This window comes from Paramormyrops kingsleyae, chromosome 24, assembly GCF_048594095.1.
Source record: "Paramormyrops kingsleyae isolate MSU_618 chromosome 24, PKINGS_0.4, whole genome shotgun sequence".
Lineage (NCBI taxonomy): Eukaryota > Metazoa > Chordata > Actinopteri > Osteoglossiformes > Mormyridae > Paramormyrops > Paramormyrops kingsleyae.
The window spans coordinates 9,888,665-9,913,367 of NC_132820.1; the positions used below are offsets into that span (position 1 = coordinate 9,888,665).

Genomic DNA, 24,703 nt, shown 5'->3' on the forward strand with positions numbered 1-24,703 from the left:
TATTGCGGCTGTAAGCGCACTGAGCATGCGCGAGACGGCTGCATGGCGACTCTCACAAGTTTTTATTCCGCAGATCGGCCGCGACTCCCCCCCTCTGCCGCTCATCACAAAAGAAGCGAGCTTCCTTGTGAGTACGTACTGCGTGGTGACGGTGCTCCATTAAGACTTTATCCTCTAATTCTCCATTAACTCAGCAGTAGAATGTGCCGTGTGAAAAAAACAAAACAAAAGTATAATCGTCCGTACCAGCCTTTTGTGCGTTTGCATTATTAATATTGTAAAGCTTACTGTTACATGCAGGGTGTATTTGATGTATCTGCAATGCTTGGACGTTTTGATCGTTCCCTGCCCCCCCCTTCCCCCTCAAGGACTACATGCAAAGATACTGATCCGTCGCCGGTGCGGGCTTATGGTGAAAGTATGGACTGACAGACATTTTCCGAACTATTCCTGTACATATAGGATGGCAATTTGTCCATTTTTGTTTCAGTGTATGTTTCACGTCTAAGCCTCTGGTTTAGTTCTGTTTTAGTAATGCCGCATGATATTTTTTTGTATTGAGTAATTAAGTTATGGAAATGATTCCAAACGGAGTGGATGTTTTTAATGCATCATGGGCGAAATCCCGTGCAGCTAAGAGTACCGGTGCGGTCCAGACGGCGAAGCAACGGTGAAACGGTAGCAGGAAATCAGCCCTCCGGTCAGAGTGACTAATGTTGTCAACAGGTGGCTGCAAGGATCACACGGGCCGGGCTGCTGTCTCCGCGGCCTCCAGCTCTTTGCATTAAGTAATCTTCTCTCGTTTTTTGTTTCCGTAAAAAAAAAGACTCAGGCACATTTTTTTATGAGCTATACGGTATGGACTGATTAGATTTTATAATTCTTTAAAACTTTGCTGATGCCATAAAATTTTAATACTGGATTCTCATAAATATCCTAAAAAAAAGCCTGATATGGTTTATTTGAATGAATGCTTACAAACTAGATGCAAGCTATACTACAGGAGATTGAATTTCTAAGTGAGATTTGTACAGAAATCGTGTCAGTGGTCAAGTAAAAGCAAGGATTGTGAAACCGATATTCAGAGCTTAAGCTGTTGGATTGTGACAGTAATTTTTTTTTGGAAAAGAGAAATGACCAAAATATCACTCAGTGACACAGAATGTCTTGTAGCATGTGTGTCTTAAGGTCCTTTTTTATACCTTAATCCAGTTTATATATATATATATATATATATATATATATATATATATATATATATATATATATATATATATATATATATATATATATAAGCTAAAATATTGGGTACAAGTGCTGTCATTCAGCCTGGACGGGATTCAAGCCTCACGCCTTGTCAGATAGCATTAGCCGTTAGCCATGGTGGCAGTGATGAAGCGCCATGCGAGGGGTCCCCTGTGCTTGATGGTGACACTGGCATTAAGTGACAAACAGCTCAGTGAGGTTGGATGCGATGCCATGAAAACTGCGAGCGCTGATGCCAGGCGATGAGACATGGATGTATAAATGGCTAATCTTCAGTGCAAACCGTAATGAAACACTTGTTGCCGTGCTTGGCTGGTTGTCACTGAGTCTGTCTGTTTATCGCACAAATATTTGTTGTGCCAGTGACAACTCAGAGGCAGAAAAATCCCATAAATAACATCTCGACTATATACCAGCCAGCACACCTTCCTGATGATCTCTCACTGACTTGTCTAATACTAAAAAAAAATACTCCTTTGCTTGTCAATATGGTGAGACTTTCAGCTACTTCACAGTGCTGCTACTGAACTCAAATATATCTTTTGAGATCTGACAGTACTGGAGATTCGATCCAGCTTAACCAGAATGAGCCTGCGCAGTCCGGATTTAAATGCAGGTTAAGAGTTAATCAGTTAACCAAAAACTTATAGTTGGAGCCAAATTAACATGATCAGAGGCCAAGAGAATTTGATAAGGAGGGACCTTATGAGCAGAGGCCCCTGGGCTTTAGCCCGGGTGAGCCCGTGCATCAAAGCACATCTGGTGTAGAAGAAAACAACGTATTAACATTAAAAAGCTAAACTCGTAGCGTCACACATGTCCTGCTACAGATGGCCTTGGCGATCTCGCGGCGTAGGCAGCCCGCAAAGGTTGCCACAGCACTCTTCCTCGCTACTCTCCCACCCACCAAAACGGGCCTTAAGACAGGAGGAGGGGGTGGGCCCCTCCTGAGGAATCTGGCAGATAGGTCCTACTTGGGTCCTGAGTCCCTAAGCTTATAGCGAGTCACTCCTTAAATCAAAAGGTCGTTTCTTATATTACAGAAAAGTACATTACAGGTCAAAAGTTTTTGCACACGCATTAACATTTACTGAAGCATACTCAATATGCATTGCTAACAAATACATTTACAGTATGTCCTCCATTTGAGCACCTTTATTAGCAAGAAATGTCGGATCTTCGTTTAATCAAGGTAACAGGTATAACAGCACAAAAAATTCAAAGCATTCTTTCTACAAGGGGCATTAAACACTGTTCTGTGTTATGGGATGAAATGTTTAACTAGTGCATTTAAAGTTAAAGGACAGCCTAGAGTTTGACTACGCCATCGACACAGAACCAGTTAACAGGATGTCTGACATGCACTGTTACATACTCTTTCCATGTTATAAAGGAAACTGGTTTTATTTGTTGATATTTTCATTTATAGCTGTTCACTGAACTTTCCAGTGCTTAACAAGAATAAAAAATCTGCAGTTTATGAAATAAATGGAAAAGTGGTAAATTGCTGTGGTGTGAAAAAGCTTTTGACTGCTAGTGTGTATATGTACTAAACATCGACGGGAATAGAGGAGGCCTTACATCTGTTTTGCTATTGTGCTGATTGTGTGACCTCGAATGAAAATGAACTGGTGACCAATTGAGTTCACAGGAATAGTTTCCCTGTTGTAAAGGATGGTGCTTTTCAATTAGCATAGTTGAGGTAATAGACTTTGGGTTTATTCCGGATATTTGATAATGCTTGGAGTACTTTTTAAAATCCAAATAACCAAACAGGTGGGATTTCGGCCTAATATTGAAGCATTTATTTCTGCTGTTGTTTTGCAGTGATAACACGATGCTGAATCAAGAGCATTACACCGTCAGTCAATCATAAATGATCTTGTCCTCTGTAGCACAGTAGTGTGATTAACATGGGGCTCTGTGATGCCTTATCTGTATGGAGACAACTGTAAGCCCAAAGCCATAAGATGGAATTCCTGGCTAACACTAAATTAGCGTTTAGTGCTAATCGCTCTTCAGCATTTCATTACTCTAATAGCTTTTGGGAACATTACATTATATTTATCATGCTGTTTTATCCAAAGCAATGTACAGTTGAGAAAACAAGGTCAGCCAGTCCCTGGGGATACGGGCCGCACTCAGGGGTCCAAGGACAAAATTGCCGTGTTGATTATGGGATATGAACTGGTGACCTACTGATCACAGGCATAATCTAGTTCCCTGACCAGGAATTGAACCCTGAGCTGTGGCGTTAAGAGTGCCAAATTCTAGCTGCTAGACCATCAGGGACGCTATGGTGGTGAGTGACTCAGCAGGCTCGGCCCCTGTGCCTCACATCGGAAGGTTACTGGTTCAAGCCCCAACCTCACACATCTGTGGGCCCTCGAGTAAGTCCCTTAACCCCCAGCTCCAGGGGCACTGTGAGCTGACTGAGCATGTGCTGTGATTGCCCAAACTTGCTCTCTCACCTGTCTTGCTTGAGGAGAGCATTATGGGATGTGGGGGGATTTCCCCATGGGGATTAATAAAGTATCACTACTACAGTATTGCTGCGCCATTTTTCTGAAGTTCTCCAGTCAGATCCAATCTAAGCTGTCCTCAGGCGTGCAGAATACAGACAGTTATCTGGAACAAAAAGCCCTGTTAACCGCTCATCCAGACTCCGTTTCTTGTGAAGGGAAGTGTATCCTCCTTCCTCTGGTTGTGATTCATGTGACTATGAATGGTTATGCCTAGGTTCTCCAAAAAGACATCTGTGTTGCAGCTCAGTGATTAATAATAATAATAATAATAATAACAATGATGATGATGATGATGAAGAGCGACTAAAGCTACATCAGACAATTAAGCTCAAAGAGCATTTCTGACTGCCCTGCTCTATTGACGACATAAATATATTTTAAGGTATTTATATATATACACGCACACAACATATAATTGGGCGAATGTATTTCTACTGTTAAAATATAGTCTGTGACTACTCCGTTATTCCTGAAAAAAACTTATAGAAGTTTCTATTCATGAAAGGGGCATGCAATTGATTGCGCAGCAGTAGTAGTAGTAATAATAATGTCAGCGAACAAATATGAAGTCAATTTAAACTAGGGGTACTTGGACAAGTTACCTGGCTAACTAAGAAGCCCTGCTTTCTGAAAAGGGCCTCGGTGAAACTGCACCAGACACAAGCTGAAAATGTTTTCTCTGGCTGCTCTGTTCTCTTATTGACGTCAGCGTAACTTAATGTGTTTACAGGTTTACACTTGGCATATCAATATAAGTTGACAAATGTCTATTCATATAATGTAAACGGTGTCTACTCCTACATTACTCTGGTACAAACTTCCAGAAATTTCCATTTAGGAGGAGAACTGAGAAATTATTACGGAATGACTAGCACAGTTGCCGAATGTCTGTGTTCACAGCAGAATCATGACCGGGAACCTGGTATAAGGCTGCTTTCCCCGACTAAGATACGTGGAAAAACTAAGGAAAAAAAAACTACACACACAATTAAAGACAGACTGGTCAGAGTTACAGTTAGATGAGGAAGCTGTGCTTTTGGGAGGAACCCGGAAAATATGATTGCTTAAAATACAAACCATCTCAAGAATCTGGTTTCGCGAGGTATCCTGTTGTCTGATTTTAGATGGAATTGTGTTGTAATTTCAATTTATTGCTCGTCCAGCAGTGACGGTTCACAGCTCAGTGCCAATGCGTGTAAAATAAGCTTTTTACTGTTTAGTCTTTGTACAAAAGAGAAAAAAAACGACACTACAGAAAGAATTAAGAAATCACCGTGCAGTATTTGGGAGCTAGACTCTAGCATAGATACAGCTCCGTAAACGGGAAGTCTGAAAGCCATGCAAGTAATTTTGGGCAAAAATATTTGCTTAGAAGATAAGCCACAGCTAATAAAGCAGGAATTGCTGCTTCTGCATGTGAAGACTAGTTTCAAGTTTTGGGCACAGCGAGGTTTGCAGTTAATTTGTGGCATTAAATCTTAGTCGAAGTTAACTGATTCCATTTTTCATTTCAACTCATAATTAAGCATAATCTTGCTCTCCGTTTGGTAAGACAGTCAGTCGCCGAACAAATACCGCTGACGTTGGATATTAGTTATAATAATAATGCACGTTTTACGCCACACAGTGGCGCTGTTTCTCAATCCTTTTAATTTAAAACGAGTCGTTCGTAAACAGTATTTAGCAGTAAAGCGTCGTTTTTTCTGAATACGTAGTGTTTCATCCTGCTGTGCTGGCGAAAAACCGTCATAAATTATAATGGGTTTACTTCGACGTGGCATTACGGTCTGCTTGATAATTTGTTCCTAAAACATTTCTACGCCAGGTTGTAAATGGAAAATATTGATGTGGGTATTGCTGACTACGATGTTGTGCGGGCTGTCAGGCACTGCTGTTGTATTTCTGTCATCTATCCTTAATAGTTATAGAATAAAAGATGTGCTGAAGATTATTAATACCCTGCCCTAGCGCCATCTCCTGGGACCAGCCCAGTGTCCTCCCTGTCAGCAATGTGACACATTGGTGACAATTTAATCCCCGTGGTGCTCATACGTAGCAACACAAAGAGCTGATTATACAAGGTTATGAACCGAAGGCCGCCAGTGGTCGCAGGAGAGTCAGGTGACCTGGATTATCAGCCTCGTTTCCCCCCCCACCCCTGTGCCCTTTAATACTACATCAAGTTGGAAGTTTGCTGGAAAATGTATGAAATGAAAAACGCATGATTATAACCATAAAGTGAATTAGAAAATTCTGTCTAAACGCATGCATGCATCTAGATTTAACTTTTGGTGAGCACGAACGAATCGATTCTACAAATATACAGCACACTCTCAGGTCTTATTGTTGTGTAGTGTTTATTTAATGTTAGGTTGATTGTTGTGCAGCTACTACATTTCACTGTACTAGTGTCAGTCACTAGCACAATGACAAAAAAATATTTGATCAAGTCTTTTTTTAAGGAATGCCTGCGGCCAGTGTGGTCCTTGCAATATTACCACTAGATGGGAGTGTTGTGTTTCAATGTAAATTTCTTTTACGTGAAAAGGAAAGAAAATTTCAAACGCACTCTTTGATATTATCGTGCTGCCAATGACTGCCTAGGTTAACTCACTTCCCACTGGGTATTTTATAACTTCATAGCCTGCTTTTGTTACTCAATGGATTATACCAAGCGATGATCAACAGCAAACAATATTATAGCGATTAGTGGCTCATTATCAATGAGGTGTGTATGTGGGGAACATGCTTTTGCTGAACAGGTTTGAGACCTGTTAGGACAGGTAGGGTTTTAGTCTGATGCCTTAACACCATGTCTTCGTAAAATAACAACAGCAGACAAGGCCAATGCTTCAACAGAATTTATAAACACTTCAACAAACATGGTGATATATAAAAATTAGTATATTTTTGGGGAACAAGTGACATTTTGAGAAAGGCTGTTACTTAAACGTCTTCCTCCGTCCTCTTTGGCCCGAACCGCGTGAGTACTGGCGCTTGAAGTCGACAAGGCAGTCTGTGGCTTCTGAAATGGGGGTGAACGATCGGATAGGGGAGGCGCTGACCGGGAATCCGGGGTCTGACGGATACCCCAGCTCGTCGTCATCCCGTGGTCTGGCGGAGCTGCAGGATAAGACAGCAACAAGCACCTGTTAAATCGGCCCTCTCCACGAAGACCGACCCACTAGTGAGACCAACAGCCACTGCATTAAGGATTATGGATTGGGTTCAGATTCTGGAAATACAACTAAAAGTCATCAACATCACACAAGCCAACAGACTAGCAAGTAAAATCGAATGCCAGAAGAAAAACCTACTCATCAATTTTAGATAAGTCTCTTTGGACTTCAACAATGTTCTGTGAAAGCATTAAGCCAGTTTACCTGTAACTTTTTTTTCTTGAATCCGATGATCCAGCTTCTGCCAATTCAAGACCAATATATATATTCTTGATTAAGCACTGTGTACACCTTGGATCATATACAGATAACTAAAAAGCAGAAATATTACTAAACAGAGGACTATTTAGCAAATTACTAAACGTCTCCTATGTCACTGATGACATGACATGAGAAATGGGTGTTTAGAATCATGAAGAAGTTCAACATTTCAAACGATTCTATAATCGGCTTGACTAGTCTTGGCCTGTAACTTTATGAACAGGTAAAAAGCAGCCCAATTTGAGAACTGATTTATCCAAAGTGACTTATAGTAGAAGCAGAAGTTGCTATTTATGTGTGTTCCTTGGGATTTGAACCCACAACCTTTTGGGTTGTTAGCACAATGCCCTACTTCTTCAGGTACAGGAGCAAAGCTACTCTACCGCAGTTCAAGTAACAAACACGGAAGGGTGTGGAACTGTGCACTTTCGTAGGTGGGGAAATCGGTGCAGACACGCTTCATCTAGAACCCGTCCGTACCGCAGTCCATGTTCTGCTCTGTCTGGTCCAAGGCCACCAGCAGGTTTTTGGAGCCCTGTGAAATGAGCAGAATCCCACAAGAGACATCACGCTTTGGAAGGACACATGTATGTCCAGAAGAAACTGGACACTGGGATACCGTGTCGGGCTGCGGTACCTCGTGTTTGGACCTCTGCTGGATGCAATTCTCCACGTGCTTGTGGTAATCCTTCATCCGGATCATTCCATGACACAAGTAGCATTTCTCCCTCAGCTGGGATCTACGGGGGTGGGGTGGGGGGGGGTGTTGTTACACAACTGGTGTTTGATGCATGACAGCACATGTGACATCACAGGCCTGGGCAGCTGAGACACCCCCCCCCCCACCACCACTAGCATAATCCACCACACTAACTGACCTGCCATTGAATGAGGAGCTCGGCTGGTCCTCCCCAGCGACGTCGTTCCTGTTGCGTCTCTTTCGACCTGCCACTGAAAACAGGAGAGGGGACTCTGATTTCCCGCGATTTAACTAGATCCTGTTATGGTGATGTGGGTGACTTTCTGGGAGTAATTAGCTGGAAATAATTCCTGCTGATTTTAGCGCCAAACCAACAAATTCACCCCCCCCCCCCATTAAATACCAGCTACGGTAAACGCTCAGCTATATGACTGGCCTAGATTCAAAACTGAAAGTGACAGATCTGGTTCCAGTACAGTGAACGCTGATGTCCCACTCAGGCGGAAAGGCTGACCTTGGGACAGGGGCTCCTCTGGGGGCTGGTCCTGGTCCTCTGCTGTGCCGTCGCAATACGCCGCGTGCATCTCGATCCGCGCCGGTGGGAAGCAATGCATGCAGATAGGGCACTGTACCCCCTCGCCGCGGGCCTGCGAATCCGACCCCCCCTCTGTTTCCATGTCCTCCACCTCAGCTATAGCGCTCCCCTCCTGGTCCAGCACCATCACCTCACACTCCGAGTCCCTGGAGTGAACCTTTTTGGATGGGGGGGGGGGGGGGGGAGCACAACAGAAAAAGGTGAAACTGCATGTTAACTGGACAGCAGGTGGCGCAGTGGTTAAGGGCCTTGATGGGAACTTGCTGCTGTGGTCAAGGTAAAAAAATATATCATCCATCCATCTGTCAATCCATCCTTTGACCACTTATCCAGTACAGGGTCCCCCTAGAGGATGTGGGGGGGGACTACAGCCTAACACAGACAACATTAGGCACAAGCATTTATTATTATTATTTATTATTATTATTATTATTATTGTACTAGTAGTAGCAGTAGTATTAATATTGTCTCTTATGATTAATGCTAGAAGATGAATAGAATTGCTCTGGTCTGCCATGCTGTTGACCCTTCACCCCTGTTTACCTCTGTATCTGCTGAGCTCTCCCGCTTCAGCTCTGCCAGCGGTTCCTCACTCAGCTGGCTCTCTGTTGTCAAAAAAAAAGGGTCATATCAGCAATGAGCCTCCCAGGCAGCAGGTGACGCTGTGGTTAATTCAGCACCACAATTCACAGCGACGATACCTGGACACAGCTGGGTCTCCTCGTCTTCCTGGCTCTGGGAATGTGGCACCCCCCCTTTGGCCGACCTGCTCTCTCCATGTCCGCGTCTCCTGTGCATCACAGTGCCCCATAAATCTCTCAAGGATCACCAGTCAATTAATGAAGCAACAAATATCGACTCAAACAGGAACATCTGTTCTTTACCTTTAATCAAATGGGTAAATTACCCCAAATAAAGCCTATCAAACCACAGAAGTTGGAAGACGGATAAACAGATGGATATTGTGTTTCTATACCTCAGAGATTTCTGTCTCTCTGGGATTTCTTCTGGAGCACAGAGTACAGGGGTCTTCTGAATGGGGGGGGGGGAGAGAATGTTTCAACCAACACCGAGCACATTTCTGATACATACTGTATATGGAAATAGACACATCTGAAAATTTGATGCGGAAATGGTATTACACAAGATTACTGCAATAGCAGACTTTGGTGGAAACAACTTCAGTTACGGACAGGGATCAGTTTATGTAGGATATATTGCTAGTGTCGCACAACAGTGCCCCCTAGTGTGGAGACAGGCCTCTCGCACCTGCTGCTGGGCAGCCAGCCGCTCCTTGTTCTGTTCCTGTCTCTCCTCACGTGCCTTTGACCCCTTTGGAGAACCAGCGCTTCCGTTCTCCTCACCCTCCTCGACGAGTGTCGCCTCTGTGTCGTCCTCCTCTTCCTGCTCCGCCACCACCACCTCCTCCTCTTGTTCCTCCTCGTCATCGAGCAGCCGCAGGGCCCTGGAGCGTTTGGGTCGACACCTCCTGCGGAGGCGCCTCTCGGGCGAGGCGGGGAGCAAGGGGTCGCCCCACTCGGCTTTGCGGAGCAGGGTCCTCCTCGCCTGCTTCAGACTCTTCTCATACACCTCCAGCTGAGAGAGGATGACCTGAGTGTAATCGTCGGGATTCTGCCCCCGGGGGCAGAAAGGAACTCCCCAGTAGTAATGCACAGCCCTAACCACCGGGGGCTCCTTGGGAGCACCTTGCTCCTCTATGGGGATGTGAACGACAGAGTCCTCTGTCCGGCTCGGGGATTTAGTGACATTCCTATTCCCAAAGGTGAACCTCCGTCGGATTTTGCTTCCTTCCTGAGTCTCCTTACGCCAAGGGCTCCCCATGAGGCACCGAGGCGTGCCCAGAGAAGAGGTGGGACCCAAGGTACACATCTTGTGATGTGAGCCCTCTCTGGGGAAGACGGGGCTGGCCGCTTGGTCTGCATCCCCAGCCCTCCCAAGGCCGAGGATATCAGCATCACCTGGCATGTGGTTTTTCTGCGGTGCAAACAGGAAATAAAAACAAACAAACAAAAAAAATCTATGTCTTGGAATGAAGGGAGTGAGTAAATGCAGAAAGCAATCTGGTCCTCAGGGACTCAGACAGTCCACGTTTTTGCTCCCTCCCAGCTCCTTACTGGGAGCAAAAATGTGGACTGTCTGGCAGGAATTTTAGAGGGAGCAAAAACATGGGCTGGCTGTGGGTCCCCAAGGACCACAACCACTGCTGTAAAGTGACTTATACTGCATGTACTCCTACATGCTTAACAATAAATCCCGGTGACTCAGAACTTTAGCCGCAAAAGACAGAAGAGACGGCGCAGTGGATTCGGGGCAGGCGTTAAAGGGACGAGGAACAGAGTGGGCTGAGGCTGACGCAGCCACACTTTAAAGGGGAGTAATTTCACACGCTTTGGGTGATATGCGGAGAGCTTGTATTACAACAGACTGACCATGCTGAGAAACAAGCAGATGTGTGACAGTTTAGGTCAATGGGAATCATTCTGATGCACCCGACAAGCCTGAGGACTTCCTGTGACCTTTGACCAGGTCACCCGTTAAGAATAATGGAGATTCCGGAATCATACGCATGCCTTGGTATAGCTGCTTTTCCTCAGCACACTGGTAACGACCCTCATACCTTCCTGGGATCTTCGTCCTCCTCTTCCTCAGACCAGGCCCGTCCCGTCTGGTTGGTGGGGTCATCTGTTCCACTTGATGTTGTGAGAAAAAACCCCCCTGCAGAACAGATAGCGCTACCCTCTGTGTGGGTGAGGTTGGGGGTAGGGGGTAAAAGTCAGACGTACCGACTAGAGCTGGGCACACATTTGTTTTTGTATCCTAATTAATTTTATTTCTATAATACCGCAGTTTTCCGTTTTCAGGATATTCCGTTTCTGTGCTGTGTACTCACACCCTGCCCTTAGCAAGCCAGCCCACTCTTTTATTGTTCCTATAATGTTATCATGCCCGGGGGGCTGCCTGTCGATCTTGGACCCCCAGACTTTTTTTTCTCTCCCTACTTGGGAGTTTTTGGATCCTCTCCTTCATTGACATCTGTCTTTCTTTCTTTTCATTCCTTTGTCCTCCCTATTCCCCTGTTTCTGTAGAAACTAAACGACCCCATGTAAAGCGACTGTTGTGAAAGGCGATATATAAAAATGAATTGAACTGAACTGAGATCATCCTATATTACAAACTGCAGTTATGCTTCGGTCTGCTGGAAGCTGTCCACTCTCTGATTGGTTCCATACCTTTCTTGCAGGGCTCCTCTTCACTCTGCGATTGACTCACATTGCCCTGTTGAAGAAAGACAAATTTAAAAAAAAATGTCCTGCTCTACAATCTACTCCCATTAATCCCCTCCAGGGGGCGCTCTTCTAGAGCACATTTAGCCAATGGCTCTTTTCCACCACGATGTGCTGAAAAACGCTACTGGGGATCATTCCTAGATGATGTTATTAGCCCCTCCTTCCGACGCACCACCCTCCGCATGGGTATTTCTTTGTAATAATACAAATTCAGAGCTATCTGTATTACTGTCACTAATTTATTACTATTATTACACTAATTACTAATATTACTACTGGGACCTGGGTTCGAGTCTCGGCCTGGGTCACGTGTGTGGAGTTTGCATGTTCTCCCCATGTTGTCGTGGGGTTTCCTCTGGGTATTCCAGTTTCCTCCCACAGTCCAAAGACATGCTAATCTCTAATTAGAGTTACTAAATTGCCCTTAGGTGTGCATGTGAATGGTGTGAAATAAATTAAAAATACTTGCATGACACATTTTGCCTCTGGTCTACCTTTTCTTTCTGAGCTATCTGATCTGTGTACTGTTACCTTCTGCATTCTTATACATAATAAATAACACAAATATGTAATGTGCAATATGTAAGCAAGACAGCTAGGCTATTGAACGTGAAGTGCACACACAAACATTGAAATGTTAATTTGCCTGTAAGGAAGTCTGGAAAACCAAGGGGCGTTGCCTGCTTTTGTCGAATGATATTACCGCTGGAAAACTGGATATACAGCTAACTTTACCTCGGTGTAATAGTTAGGGTTTAAACCCGAAACCACTTCCGGGTATACCTCCCTGGTATTCTGGTATGTGAAGATATGCGGATCTATACTGAAATATTCCAGAAAGCGGGTTAAACTCCAACACCGTGGTAAAGTTAGCTTTATATGCAGTTTTCCAGTCCAGCTGTCTTGCTTAAAGTCACTGGCAGTGAATGGACACAGTGGAATTGTTGATAAATATGTATAAAACACATAATATGCAAGTTAAATGGTGTGAATCGTCCCCCACAGTTTAATGCTTAAAGCTCACTTTACAGGATGTGTTTGTATCGTTTACGTTTATACTTATTAGTCTATAAATAAATTCTATGTTTTGTACTTTAAATTGACACAGTGCAGTTATTAATGTAAAGGAAAAGTATTGGGGCATCTCGCCAAAAGACCATCCCACCTTTGTGAGAGTCCATTTCTTTTCCAACCATCAGTTTTTTTCCCCTCCATGCCCTTTCCAGAGCTCCACACTCTCCGCGACAGGTTGCCAAATAACGTGAAGAGTTTCAAATGCAACGGTTTGACAAAACTCGCCCACTAATGAATTTTTTTTTACATGCAATTCAAATGCAACCAAAAATAGCCCAATCGGTCAACACTGCTCTGGATCGATCCACACTTTTAATCACGTGATGGTGTAGCGGGAATGGCAAACACGGGTTAAGGCTGCACATAATTAAAAGCCTATTTTTTCTTGGATTTTGAGAGGCAGTTGCCATTGGCGATCGGAATGAAAAAATTAGTCGCAAGATTAAAAATCGAGTCACATTGGCGACCGTTTTAGTCGCCATTTGGAGCCCCGTTAGGCTGTTAAACGGGACCAGCGTCATCATACCTGTGACGCCTGACCGCGGAAACTCCTTCCTCTGGTGGCACGTTTTTTGGGGACATGCTTCCGACTTTTTGCCAACGTCCTCCTGGGGGACAGGAGGGACTGGGAGGAGTCACTGCTGTCCAGATCCAGGCCTTGACTCTCAGGAAAGTCTTGGGGATTTCCCCGATCCCCAGACTGCGTCGCATCTGCGGCGGTGGCTTGTTTTGTGGCGCTCCAGGTGCCTCTCCCAGGAACAGCCTTCTCCATGCCTCCCAAGTCCACCCTGGCAAACACGGGACTTTCAGGGAGTGTGGGACTCACCGGCAGCGAGGACTCCGACCTCCCCGATGGTGTCAGGTGGACAGGAAGTTCCTGGGAACACAACACGAACCCTGAGGCCTGGCAGTCATCCACCAGCTCCTGACTCAACCTTTCGATACAAAGGACAGGGCCGTGACAGGGACTTCCCTTCCCTATGTCACCAGAACTTTTTCCCCTCTGCCACTGACATCTGGAAGGGCCCTGAAATTCTTGGCTATTGGACTCTGCCTCACTGTATTTGCCCTAGAAAAAAAAAAACAGTTTGCAGCTTCATTTATTTAGCAAAGCCTGGGATTTGAACCAGCAACCTTCTGATGACAGGCACAGCCGCCTAACCTGCTGAGCCACACGCCGCAAATCTCCATCACAGATGGAGGCTTAACCTGGATGCTTTAAATTTAAGATGTCAAAGTATGTGAAAATGAATGCTGTTATCAAAATTAATACTGTTAGCAGGCATGAATTTTTTTTTTTTTTTATAACAGGATATATGTTGTCAAATCAAGTAGATATATAGGGATTTAAAGGTCCCACAAAGCGATATCACAGTACCAACATTAGCACTTACCTTCTCCAAGGCTGGTAAATACTTTGAGGAACCATCTGATTTAGACTGACACACATCCAGTGTCTGGGGCTGGGGACACTGCTTTTCTTCATCCATATCAATAACAGCATCATTACAGTCAGAATCATCCGGGCCAATCTTGCTGCTCTGAAGCGAGGGTTTATCTCTAGCAGGGAAGACGGGACTCGCAGGTACTGGGGGGGAATCCTGACTCATCAGGAATAGCGATTCAGAATTATTACTGATGATCTGAGTCTCATTTGCCTGCAAAATAAAAATAAAAAAATAGGGAATCTCTAGGTCCATGATTTGGAAGAGAGGGAAAAAGACTGAAAAATAAAAAAGTCCCAATCTGAACATAATCTTGATAAGGCAAGAGAACAGCGTAGGTCTAGCATGCCACCAGAAGAATGGGCCAGGCTTACGTGGAGACTCTTTTCAATGGCTCTCTTTATGGCTTTCTCTTCCTTTTCCTCTTCCCGTTTCTGCCTCAGCTCAGCTGTAGTAGCCTCCTCCGCACTGAGTTTCAACGCCAAGTTAAGCATCTCATCCTCCGTCAATCCTGCATAAGTAGACTTTTCAGTTGGGCCATAACATATCGCGGTTTTTTTTTTTTTTTTTTTTAAGAAAGAACACGGTAGAACAGAAACGCCCTCAGATTCCCCTTGGGCTACACTGGGTACATTGTGCTCACAAGCCTCTTTTGTCACTCCGCCCCAACAGTGTACTTGAGGTTTACTGATAAGGTGTAAAACCTTGCCGGATCTTGTGCACCTTTTGTCTGGGATTTGCATTCTCTCCCCCGTAAGCGGGTTTCCCTCGCCGATGGCTTGAACACTTCTTCCTGTGACAAAGCAAGTAAAAGTACACCGATGTCAATGCGGTAACTCGGTGTGGGCGACACCAGACACTGAGCTAAATGCATTCTCCTCGAATCAGAGACAGAAAAAAGGGCCCCAGCCGTTAGAAGCCCTACCTCATGCTCGCTGTCAGGAACTGACACAATTTCTCCTTGACTTTCCGTGTGTCTCCGCTTGCGGGACACTGAACCAGCATCATCCCCGCTGTCCCTCGGACGACATCGCTTCTTCCGCGGCATGTTACTTATCCTGTCTAGCTACATGAAGTCGCTGCACTACTAAACTGTCATTTAACTCGTCACTAAATACAAAAACAAACAACAAAAACTTTTCGCATATACTGGCCACAGTGCACCCAACGCCCGAGAGGGAAAAGATCGAACTACATTTATTGCGTTACGTGTCTGAGGCAATTTTGATTAAAACCGTCAACGACTCAAAGATAACCCCCAGTTTACCTGACAGTTACCGGGCTGTCGCCGCGCTACGCCCATCCAGGCTGCGCTTAGGAGCTCGGAAGCCAGTCGCGTTTCCGGGGGACCGGAAGCGGCCATGTTTGCCCTGGTCACGTGATGCGCAAAGGCCGCCGGGAAAACACCATATCGATTCTTCTGTACATCAGCGTAATACTGATGAAGCTGTCACATGCATCCTACGTTTCCTTTGCACAACCGCCCCCCCCAATTTAACATCGAGCAAATAAGAGTGATTTCGTTGCAAGACAAAGTTTTTCTTTCAGTAGAAAAGGGAATCACATGCAACATTTTCCCTACCGCCTACAGACTAAAACCGTGCCGACTCCAGTAACACTGCTGCGCTGTCATTTTATGCTAGTCGTACAGTGCCCACTGGTGCGTGCATCGCCAGCTCACGAACCGATCGCACCGCATCTGAAATTAAATCTGGCCAGACGCGGCGCTGGTGAGGCGAGCCTTTTTCCTACCTCTCTCAGCCTACGTAAGTCTCGCGTCTGCGCCTGGCTGCTGCCCATTTTGTCCTGCTTGGAAGTATGGCGGACGGAGGCCTGAATGGAGAGTGTCTGTATTTACCGTCGGGGGCGGCGGAGGGTAAGCCCGGTCGGGCGTCGATGTGCGGGGGGAAGCGGAGAGCCGAACACGCTGCGCTCCGATGCCGGTACATTTTGCAGCCGCGTGCCGGTGCGCATCGGCACGGGGATTTTTCGTTTTGGGTTTTTTTTTTTTGGTTTGTTTTTAAACCCCGGTGTCGGGGACGCTCGGTGGTCAGACAGGTAGCCTGCTTAAGTCGGACCAACAGCTGGACGCTGCAGCACGCCGCTTAGACCATCCAAGGTCGAAGACGCTGGGCGCCACCGGCTGCATTGACAAAGTTGCAGAAGTGTCTGTCGCTGGCAAATGGGTGCGATCGCGGATGGGATGCACTGTCCCTATTCTCTGCTGTCCATTTATTAATTTATGTATTTGGCAGAGGAAAGTTAAGGCAACCTGATCCCCCTTAAGTTATGCGAAGTAGTATAGCCTCTTGCGATAAACCAGGACGTTCCTGTTGCATCGTCCCGAAATTGAAGTTAGACTTAACGTGTCCGTAGTCGTTACGACCAGCAGAATTTGTTCAGATAGATATGAATTAAACGTGTTTTAAGCGCTGATGTCCACATAGCGTTCGTGACACAGGACTGATGGATACGCACGTTATATAATTGTGCATGATAATTGCGCATGAAATTTAAATTAAGATGATAAACATTGTGTTAACATTTACTCGTCCATGTCACTCATTTGTCATCATTGAGGGTTAACGGTGTCTCTTTTCCAGTGAACAAGATGATTAAGGAAAACGGCCACCTGTTCTCTGACTCTCAGTGCAAAGTGTGTAATGCTGTCCTAATTTCGGAGTCGCAAAAACTGGCCCATTATCAGGTCAGTCGTTGCTGTTAATTATAGTGTAATTCTCCTTCAGGCAATAACAATGTCTACCACATTCATCAAGGGGCGCTAAGTGGGATCTATTTTTATATTAAAAGGGGAAATAAGTTAGTTCTTGTAGCATATCGGCTGTATACTGCGATTTTAAGTGTTTGACCAGTATGAATGTATTGCTTGATAATTTGAATCATTAGCGAACAGAAATACTTGAAATGTTCATGTGGATGGCTATTAACCGTTTCAGAGCAAGAAACACGCGAATAAAGTACGGAGATATATGAGCATTCACAAGAACGAAGAGCCTTCAGTGAAGAGATTCAAGTCTTCCTCAGATGACAATGTCAGTGTAAATCATTCGCAACGTGTCTGAAGCTAAAATCGTGACTTTAAATCGACAGGATCGAATACAAAAGACACACGATTCTTTGACTTTTTCAATATATTAATTTTTTAAATTACGAATTGATTGTGATTATTTACTTTTAACGAAATACATGTGCGTGTACCGATTAAACACGATTGCATATTTACTTTTATGTGTATTCCCCTCCATTTTCATAGGCCAGTAACAACGGTGAGGTAGATCGTAACAAAGCTTGTTCTGTCTGCAACATGACGTTCCCGGCTCCAGTCGTGGCCGAGTCGCATTACCAAGGCAAGGTGCACGCCAAGAATCTGAAGCTGAAGATGCATGGATTCCAGTCTCCAGGTAAGGTGTGTGTTTTTGTGAGGAGGGGTGGTTACTGATTTAAAAAAAAAAACAGCAGAGTGATTCTTGCACCATGAATTTGTACTGTAACAGCTGGATTACAACTGCCCTGCATTAAAGCAGCGTGAAGTATAGGTGAAGCCGTTATTAACATAAAAAGCCATGAAATCCAGAACTTCCCCGACAGCTTTCATTCTCCCTGACCTCACCCTCTCCGCTTCAGCCTTGCCCCCTGGGAAAACCCAGGCTAAGAGGAAGGCGGAGGGGCAGGGCGTAGCGCCCCTGAGTCCGGCCGAGGGAGACCCCGACCGATTCTGCGCCATTTGCCACGCCTCCTTCAACAACCCCCTGATGGCCAAGCAGCACTACGTGGGGAAGAAACACAAGAAGCAGCTGACAAAGATAAAGCTTCTGGAGGCTTACGGGCCTAGCGCAGCCCCCGGTGAGGGGCCGGGGTCGTGCTGAAAGTTGGTGTCTTCAGTAATAGTTTAACAAGGTGGGGGTGATGTGTGGCTCTGGTTTGGGACACTGCCTGGTAGGTAGTTGGTTCGAATCCCAGGGTCAGCAGAGTTCGGCCCTTAACCTCCAATTACTCCAGGGATGGTCTAACCCTGCTTTCTGAAAAATGTCTCACTTTGGATAAAATCCATCATAGGCAGTTGTTCTGTTCAGGGTCACAAGGATCAGGAGTCTGCCACGGAACCTACAGGTACAAGGCACGGAATAACCCAGGCTGAACATCGCTAACCGCCAACTTTGGATAAAAGCGAGTGCTAATTTAAAAACGTGCAAATGTATGTATACAGATTGTGCGGTTTCTGTAATGTTTGTCCAGTCGTTATTTTTTGCGCAGTGACTGAAAGGTAGAAGAGTGCCGGGTCGGTTTTTGCTGGTCAGAGGCTATTGCGCTGCGTGTTCTAGCGTGACAGTGATATTTATGTTCCGTGGTCTTGCATAAGCAGCTTTCCCGTTATGTTGCTGGCACGCTAATGATGTTTTTGCCCCTTGCCTATAGCGTCGACGGTGAAAGGTTACCCCTGTACAGTGTGCAACATAGAACTGAACTCCGTGGAGCAATATCAAGCTCACATCAGCGGGTCTAAACACAAAAATCAGTAAGTACCTGCGCACAGGCCCTGGGCCTCGAGGCACTAACGATCTGGTTTAGGGTTGGGCCTAACAGATTGGGGGGGAAATGGGGTAAGTAGACTGACATGGACCGCAGGTTGTAACAGCTGTGACTGTGTTTGCTGCCATTTTTAATAACAGGTACTTTATTGATCCCTGTGGGGAAATTCTCTTTACACCTCCCCCCCCCCAACTTGCTCTCTGTAGGTGAGAACAAGCTGATCACGAAGGGCAGCCACCCATAGCGGCACCCAGGGAGTTGCGGGTTAAGGGCCTTGCTCAAGGACCCCGCAGATGTGCCGAGGCCGGGCTCGAACCGGCCACCGTCCACTGAGCCAAACGCTGCCCCCTAGCGTCTTTTGGCGTATAAACGTGCTTGAATTTTCCTGCCGAGTGGTTGATAAACATTTTGCACCTGTCACTCAGACTAATGTCAGCAGTTTATGATGTTCTCCAGTACAATAGGGGGTGGAATAAACTGGGATTCTTACCAGTTTACTGCACGCAGAAAATTCACACTTTGGCTCTTGTCAAGCTCAGTGTGTGGTTATTATTATTATTATTATTATTATTATTATTTAATTGTATTTTTTTTACTCATTACCTCTCACCAAACAGAAATGTACCCAGTGTTACGTAAATTACCGAATCGCCTCATTCATAATCATGTCAGTAACCATCTTGTGGGGACAAAAGGGCGGCATATAGACAAGGTGACTTACTGACTGCCGTCACCTTGGTTTTAGCAAGCAAGCCCACTCTATAATGTTATCATGCCCAGGGGGGGGGGGGGTTGAGCAGCCAGTTGCCCTCGGACCCCCAGAGTTTTTGGTTCCTCTACTCCATTGTCTTCTGACTTTCTTTTCTTTATCTTTCTTTCTCTCTCTCCTTCTTTATTTCTTTCCTTTCCCCTGTTTTGCGTTATTCTGTATAACTGGTGTTTACCTCCGCACCCAGGTACAGTGCCTTGGGGTGACTGCGTTGTATAAAAAAAAATATATAAATTGAAAATAGAAAATTTCCAGAATTTCCCCTGGGATCAATAACGTGCCTCTTAAAACTCTGACGGGTGTGTCAGCATAGGTTTGTAACTTAAAGGGTGATGATGTCACTCACAGAAAAGGTCCTTAAACGGCTTGTTCCAGTAAAGATATCCAGCTAGATGAATTAGCAAGCGGAAAAATTAATTCATTAAACGGAATTGTGACGATGGGAAAAAAAGTGCCTTTTTTCTATGGGGAAAAATAGCATTTTTCTGAAATTACGTTAGATAAAATTGTACAGTGACTGTCTACTGAATTTATGGTCATAGGTCATGGGACGATAAATATGAAAATTTACAAAATAAACGAATTCTTATGTTTAATTGATTGGACATGATTAATTGACAGACTGTCCTAAATAACGCTTGCGGACGTGGTGGTGATTTGCCGGGTGTTTTCTCGTGAGGCCGATGCTGCAATTCCATAAATTGTCTAAATTTAAATTTGACAGTATGAAGGCGAAGAATGGAAACGGAGCCGGGGCGGCCCTGAAAGCGACTGAGCCCTACCCGGCGGACCAGGACCCTGCTCCGGAGGACTGGAAGACCTTCACCCCCGTATACCAGTGAAGAGCGTCAGTCTTGGTCAGCCTGAGGTCCCGCTCTGTTAAACCCTGACATACCCAGTAGCACGTCCCCTATGGTTGATGGTGTGCACCCCCCCCCCCCACGCCACACACACACAACCACATATGCATCAATCCATACTGCACACCAGAGATCTGAATCATGGTGGAGACCCATAGTAAAGTGTAAAGTAGTGGGTGCAATAAAGCTAATCGGTGAATCCTCACATGAGGTGCTGTGCAAGATATCATCCCAATTACAGATTTATTTCCGGGGCGTGTTTAGGATGACTGTGCTCCTCCCTCACATTGTTGGGGGCATAGTGTTATTTTATTGTTATTTTTTAGTTTGTTTTTTTTTTTTTTAACCTGTGTTAGCGTTTGGTTCAAATTCTGCCTGCTTGTTTGTGGTAATATTTTTGCAAAACCATTGCAGTCTCCCTGCATTTTAATTTTTCCCTATTTATAAAGTCGCTGCGTGATTATTATTTTATTTTTTTTGCTGATCTCTCCGAAGGTGAGCTTTTCTGCGTTTCTCAGCTGCTATAACCCAGTGGTTCTCAGTCCTGTTCCTGGCCGCACTCCCTGCCAGAATGTTTTCATTCCAACCCACACTGCTTTCAACCTGCCACATTCATTGTTATCCTATTAAGGACCATATAAGGCAGACTAAGGTAGGCTTGGAATGAAAACGGGAACAGGATTGAGAACCACTGCTAAAATCTAACCACGAGAAGCGTCTTTCAAACAGAATTGGATTCACTTAACTCTCTCCTGTTACATTGTCACCATGTGTCACGTGGTGTTGTGGCCCTTTTTTGTTGATGCAGATGTCTATCTAGCCCTGAGTTATCATCATTATTTAATTATGATTTTAACTTCATTAAAAATAACTATTTTAACTTGCCATTTACAGGTTGGGGGCAGGATGCTGTCTCAGTTTATAGTATTATACGATAGCCCTCAGTAGGTGTTTTAACCTGAAGATAAGCACTAACTTAGACGATCGTAGGGCAGAATCAGGTGTAATGCTTGTGTTTGTTTAGTTAGAAAAGGACTGGTCTACTTTGGTCTAAAGTGAGGGGGGAAAGTCTCATATTTGTTAAGGGGCCATCTTCTTTCAGCCGTTTATGTACCCCTAAATTGATGGTTTTGGGTTGTCCTGGGAGATGTCTGTCATACTGTAAATCCCAGGTGTTGTTTTTGTAAAAGTGCTTGATGAAACTTAGCTCCTGCACTGTCAGAAAAAGAGAGCACCACTTTGTACCCTTGCTAGTCACTGGGGCTGTACCCTCAAAGGTCTGTACCCGATAGCAGTAGGTAATTGTTCCATTGGGGTACATTAATGGTGTTTGTACCTTAGGGATCTTCCTCAGAGTCCGTTTCTGTACCTTAAGATACAGTTACCTACAGCTATAGGGTACAGTTGGTCTTGTGGGAGTTTTACTTACACAAAAATGTTCTTAGGGTAGGACAAAAAATGATTGGTTCAGAGAGGTAACCCATCAGACTGTATAGCATGCAGGACCAACCAATCAGATGTCTTGGTCCCACCTCTTGTTGATTAGACCCACCTCCTGTACAATCTGATTGGTTCAGCGAGATAACCAATCATTTTTTTGTGTGTAACATTTTTGTGTAAGCAAAACTCCCATGAACTGCAATTACCAGACCCTTGAGGGTACATCCCCAGCAAAGGTACAAGTTGGTACCCTTTCCTGACAGTGTGCCACGGTACTGTATGTGCTTCGGCTGCCGGTTTGCATCGCATTCGTGCAGTACTTTGGCGCAGATGTTAAGGCTAGGAGGATTCCCCGTAATGTAATCATAAATGTTTTTTTTTTTTTTTGGTTACAGTAGCTTTCCATCTGTTGAGTGACATATTTAGACAATTAATGCAACTGAGCTTCTGGTAGAGCGATATTAATGTCACCTGTCATTTTTCAGAACAGGCTTAATGCATCTATGTAAATAAGAAGCTGAACACCGGAAAAAGGCGTTCAGTTTTCAAGCCTCCGACCTAATGTTCACGCTGTTGTGTTGTTCCTGACCCGATTTATTTGAAATATGGAAAATATCCGGCTAGACGAATATTATAGCAAATGTAAATTGAATAAACCAAAAGTTTTACGAAGGCTTTGCTTGTTTTTCTCCACACACACATTCTCACTCTACGTACCTTTTTTTATAAAAAGGCAGCTTAATGGTTTAGTCGTTACATTCAACGTGTAATGCTGCTGTTCTCCCAGTAGATGGTAGACTTGATCTTCAGCCAAGTTGTACGTCGTTTAACGAGATATTAGTTTAGTTTTGTGATTTTTCCACGGATAATATATATACAATATGAACATTTAAATGCACGCATTTAAAAGTAGCAAATTATTGATTCTCATGTTTTTTTTTTTTTTGAACAAACACTAAACTTGCATATGGTATATGTTTTATCTACAAGATTACATTAAATTTAGAATTAAAATGGCTTAATTTGTGGCTTAGAACCAATCTCTTACTAATGCGGGTGGATAAAATGGTTTAGGATCTTAATTATCTAAATAAGCATAATGGAGATAAAAGAGGGAGGAAAAAAAACATGTATTTTATGGTTTGTCCTTGTTTAACTGCCTCACGTGAACTTTGATGTCCACAAATCCTTCCAAATTTGGCAGCATGGCCAGGGGACGTAAGGTGAAGGCTGCTATACAACAGGAAGGTACAAGTTCCATTCATAAAATGCTCTGATTGCTACTGGCATCTGTTTACTCGGAAGGAGGCAGAGCCTTATTCCTTTTTTGGACATTGCAATGCCAGAAGGATCCTCTAGAGGCGTCAACTAGCACAATCTCGCCCGCACTGTGCGTCTTTGAATAGGTAAGTGCGTGCACAAGGGTGAAGCGCTGTTTCTCCTGGGGCACAGTTTGCATTGTGCTTATCTGAGTTATGTCATAACTTTATTACATGATGTTCTTTCCCAGAATACACACCCCTGTATATGTGACGTCCCCGATTCTTTTTTTTTATGCTTTAATCGGTCTCCTTACTTCAACTTGGTCGCTGTTTGCTACTTTAGCTCAACAAGTAGAACATCACGCTAATAGCCCAGAGGTCATCGGCTCAAATCCGCGGGAGCACATGCAAATCGTACTTATTCTCGCTACTGTAAGTCCCTTTGGATCGAAGCGTCACGTACATGAGTTAATAATGAGTGCATGTTTTCCGCAAAATGGCAAAACGCTGCCATCTTCAGGTTATGACGTGATACTGCAGATATGTGTGTTATGCATTTTCTATGGAGTTATCATCCCTGGTTACTTCTCCTAATGAACAGTATGTTTAAAAAAAAAAAAAAAAAGGTGTCACACAACCCAAAACTAATGCAGGTTGTGTCCCTCTATTTTGCCATAGGGCCTGATTGATTGTTTGTTTTACCCCCCCCCCCCCCATGTTATTTTCTCTGAAAACAGTTGCATCTGAACACCTGTTGCTTGTTACTTATGAGTAAATGGAAAGTATACAAACCAAAAGGTCATTGATTCCTGGGTGCATCCCCCTACATGCACTGAAATGCTTCAGTTTTTTCGTTTCTATTATTGGAACTTTCTTTGTTTCTGTTTTCCTATTGAGTGCGTGCCGATTTTTTCACATTTAGTTATACAACAGGTCTTTAATTTGTTTTATCGTTATTACTCTCAGCAGAGGATGAAAATTAAGGTGCCTGTAGCCAAACTGCTCCATGTTAGAAAATGGGAGGCGATGGGGGGGGTTGGTGGCATTGTTCTGGAAGCCCTGGTTCCACAAGATTCATATTCCGTCACCCGTTACAGTCAGGATTCTCTGGCATCCCACAATGCAGTCTAGGTCTCTCTGTCTTCCAAACGGAGGATGTAGAGAGGAACGGCGCATCACCCTGGTGTGCAGTCAAACGCAGTCAGGTTTGCATTGCAATCCGGGGATGCAAACTTCAACTAGAGTTAAAGCACATTGTTTTTTAAAAAAAAAAATTTTAAAAATTGCTTCCGCAACATTTTTCTGTGAATGGGGCAGCTGTTTGCTTTGAAGAAGAGTTGCGGAGTTTCTGTTTGGTTTGTTTCTGTAAATAGACGTCTGGTTCCAGTAAAACTCCAAGGTCTAATGCGCGTTTATAGCGTACAGTATCAGTGCAGGATAATTGCATGTCTTCCTTCGGGTTTCATGT

At 44.5% G+C, this 24,703-nt stretch overlaps 2 protein-coding genes across 11 annotated transcripts; one reads left to right on the forward strand and one right to left on the reverse strand.

Annotated features, from left to right (window-relative positions):
- The first annotated feature begins 10 nt into the window (after positions 1–10).
- On the forward strand, positions 11–22,645 carry znf346 (zinc finger protein 346). Of its 6 annotated transcripts, none has more exons than XM_072706598.1 (7): positions 11–131; positions 16,957–17,060; positions 17,311–17,406; positions 17,628–17,775; positions 17,999–18,217; positions 18,791–18,890; positions 20,398–22,645. In XM_072706598.1, exons 1-7 carry the CDS (start codon positions 26–28, stop codon positions 20,513–20,515), a joined length of 891 nt encoding a protein of 296 aa, XP_072562699.1. In that variant the 5' UTR covers positions 11–25; the 3' UTR covers positions 20,516–22,645. The 6 variants fall into 6 exon arrangements, with proteins under 6 accessions (XP_072562699.1, XP_023700856.1, XP_023700854.1 ...); XM_023845088.2 differs by having other exon boundaries at positions 25–127; XM_023845086.2 differs by lacking the exon at positions 11–131 and adding an exon at positions 15,785–16,119.
- On the reverse strand, positions 6,640–15,737 carry uimc1 (ubiquitin interaction motif containing 1). Of its 5 annotated transcripts, none has more exons than XM_023845078.2 (18): positions 15,621–15,737; positions 15,279–15,463; positions 15,077–15,146; positions 14,728–14,864; positions 14,303–14,566; positions 13,435–13,977; positions 11,778–11,823; positions 11,165–11,286; positions 9,796–10,521; positions 9,503–9,558; positions 9,228–9,316; positions 9,070–9,131; positions 8,446–8,683; positions 8,110–8,182; positions 7,869–7,971; positions 7,712–7,766; positions 7,175–7,211; positions 6,640–6,914 (listed from the first exon to the last, which is right to left on the reverse strand). In XM_023845078.2, the coding sequence occupies exons 2-18, from the start codon at positions 15,399–15,401 to the stop codon at positions 6,734–6,736; spliced, it is 2,925 nt and encodes a 974-aa protein (XP_023700846.2). In that variant the 5' UTR covers positions 15,402–15,463; positions 15,621–15,737; the 3' UTR covers positions 6,640–6,733. The 5 variants fall into 5 exon arrangements, with proteins under 5 accessions (XP_023700846.2, XP_023700848.2, XP_023700849.2 ...); XM_023845080.2 differs by having other exon boundaries at positions 13,435–13,696; positions 13,805–13,977; positions 15,279–15,704; XM_023845081.2 differs by having other exon boundaries at positions 13,435–13,785; positions 15,279–15,705.
- Positions 22,646–24,703: the final 2,058 nt, after the last annotated feature.

Excerpts from the sequence above, each read along its gene's own strand:
- uimc1 (XM_023845078.2), bottom strand. The coding sequence starts at position 15,401 with ATGCCGCGGAAGAAGCGATGTCGTCCGAGGGACAGCGGGGATGATGCT. Across the intron at positions 7,767-7,868 it reads AGCAGAGGTCCAAACACGAG|GGCTCCAAAAACCTGCTGGT; the intron begins GTACCGCAGCCC and ends CTCATTTCACAG. Across the intron at positions 7,212-7,711 it reads AGAGCAGAACATGGACTGCG|AAGCTGGATCATCGGATTCA; the intron begins GTACGGACGGGT and ends TTGAATTGGCAG.
- znf346 (XM_023845086.2), top strand. The coding sequence starts at position 15,918 with ATGCAACATTTTCCCTACCGCCTACAGACTAAAACCGTGCCGACTCCA. Across the intron at positions 16,120-16,956 it reads TCCTACCTCTCTCAGCCTAC|TGAACAAGATGATTAAGGAA; the intron begins GTAAGTCTCGCG and ends TCTCTTTTCCAG. Across the intron at positions 18,218-18,790 it reads CGGGCCTAGCGCAGCCCCCG|CGTCGACGGTGAAAGGTTAC; the intron begins GTGAGGGGCCGG and ends CCTTGCCTATAG.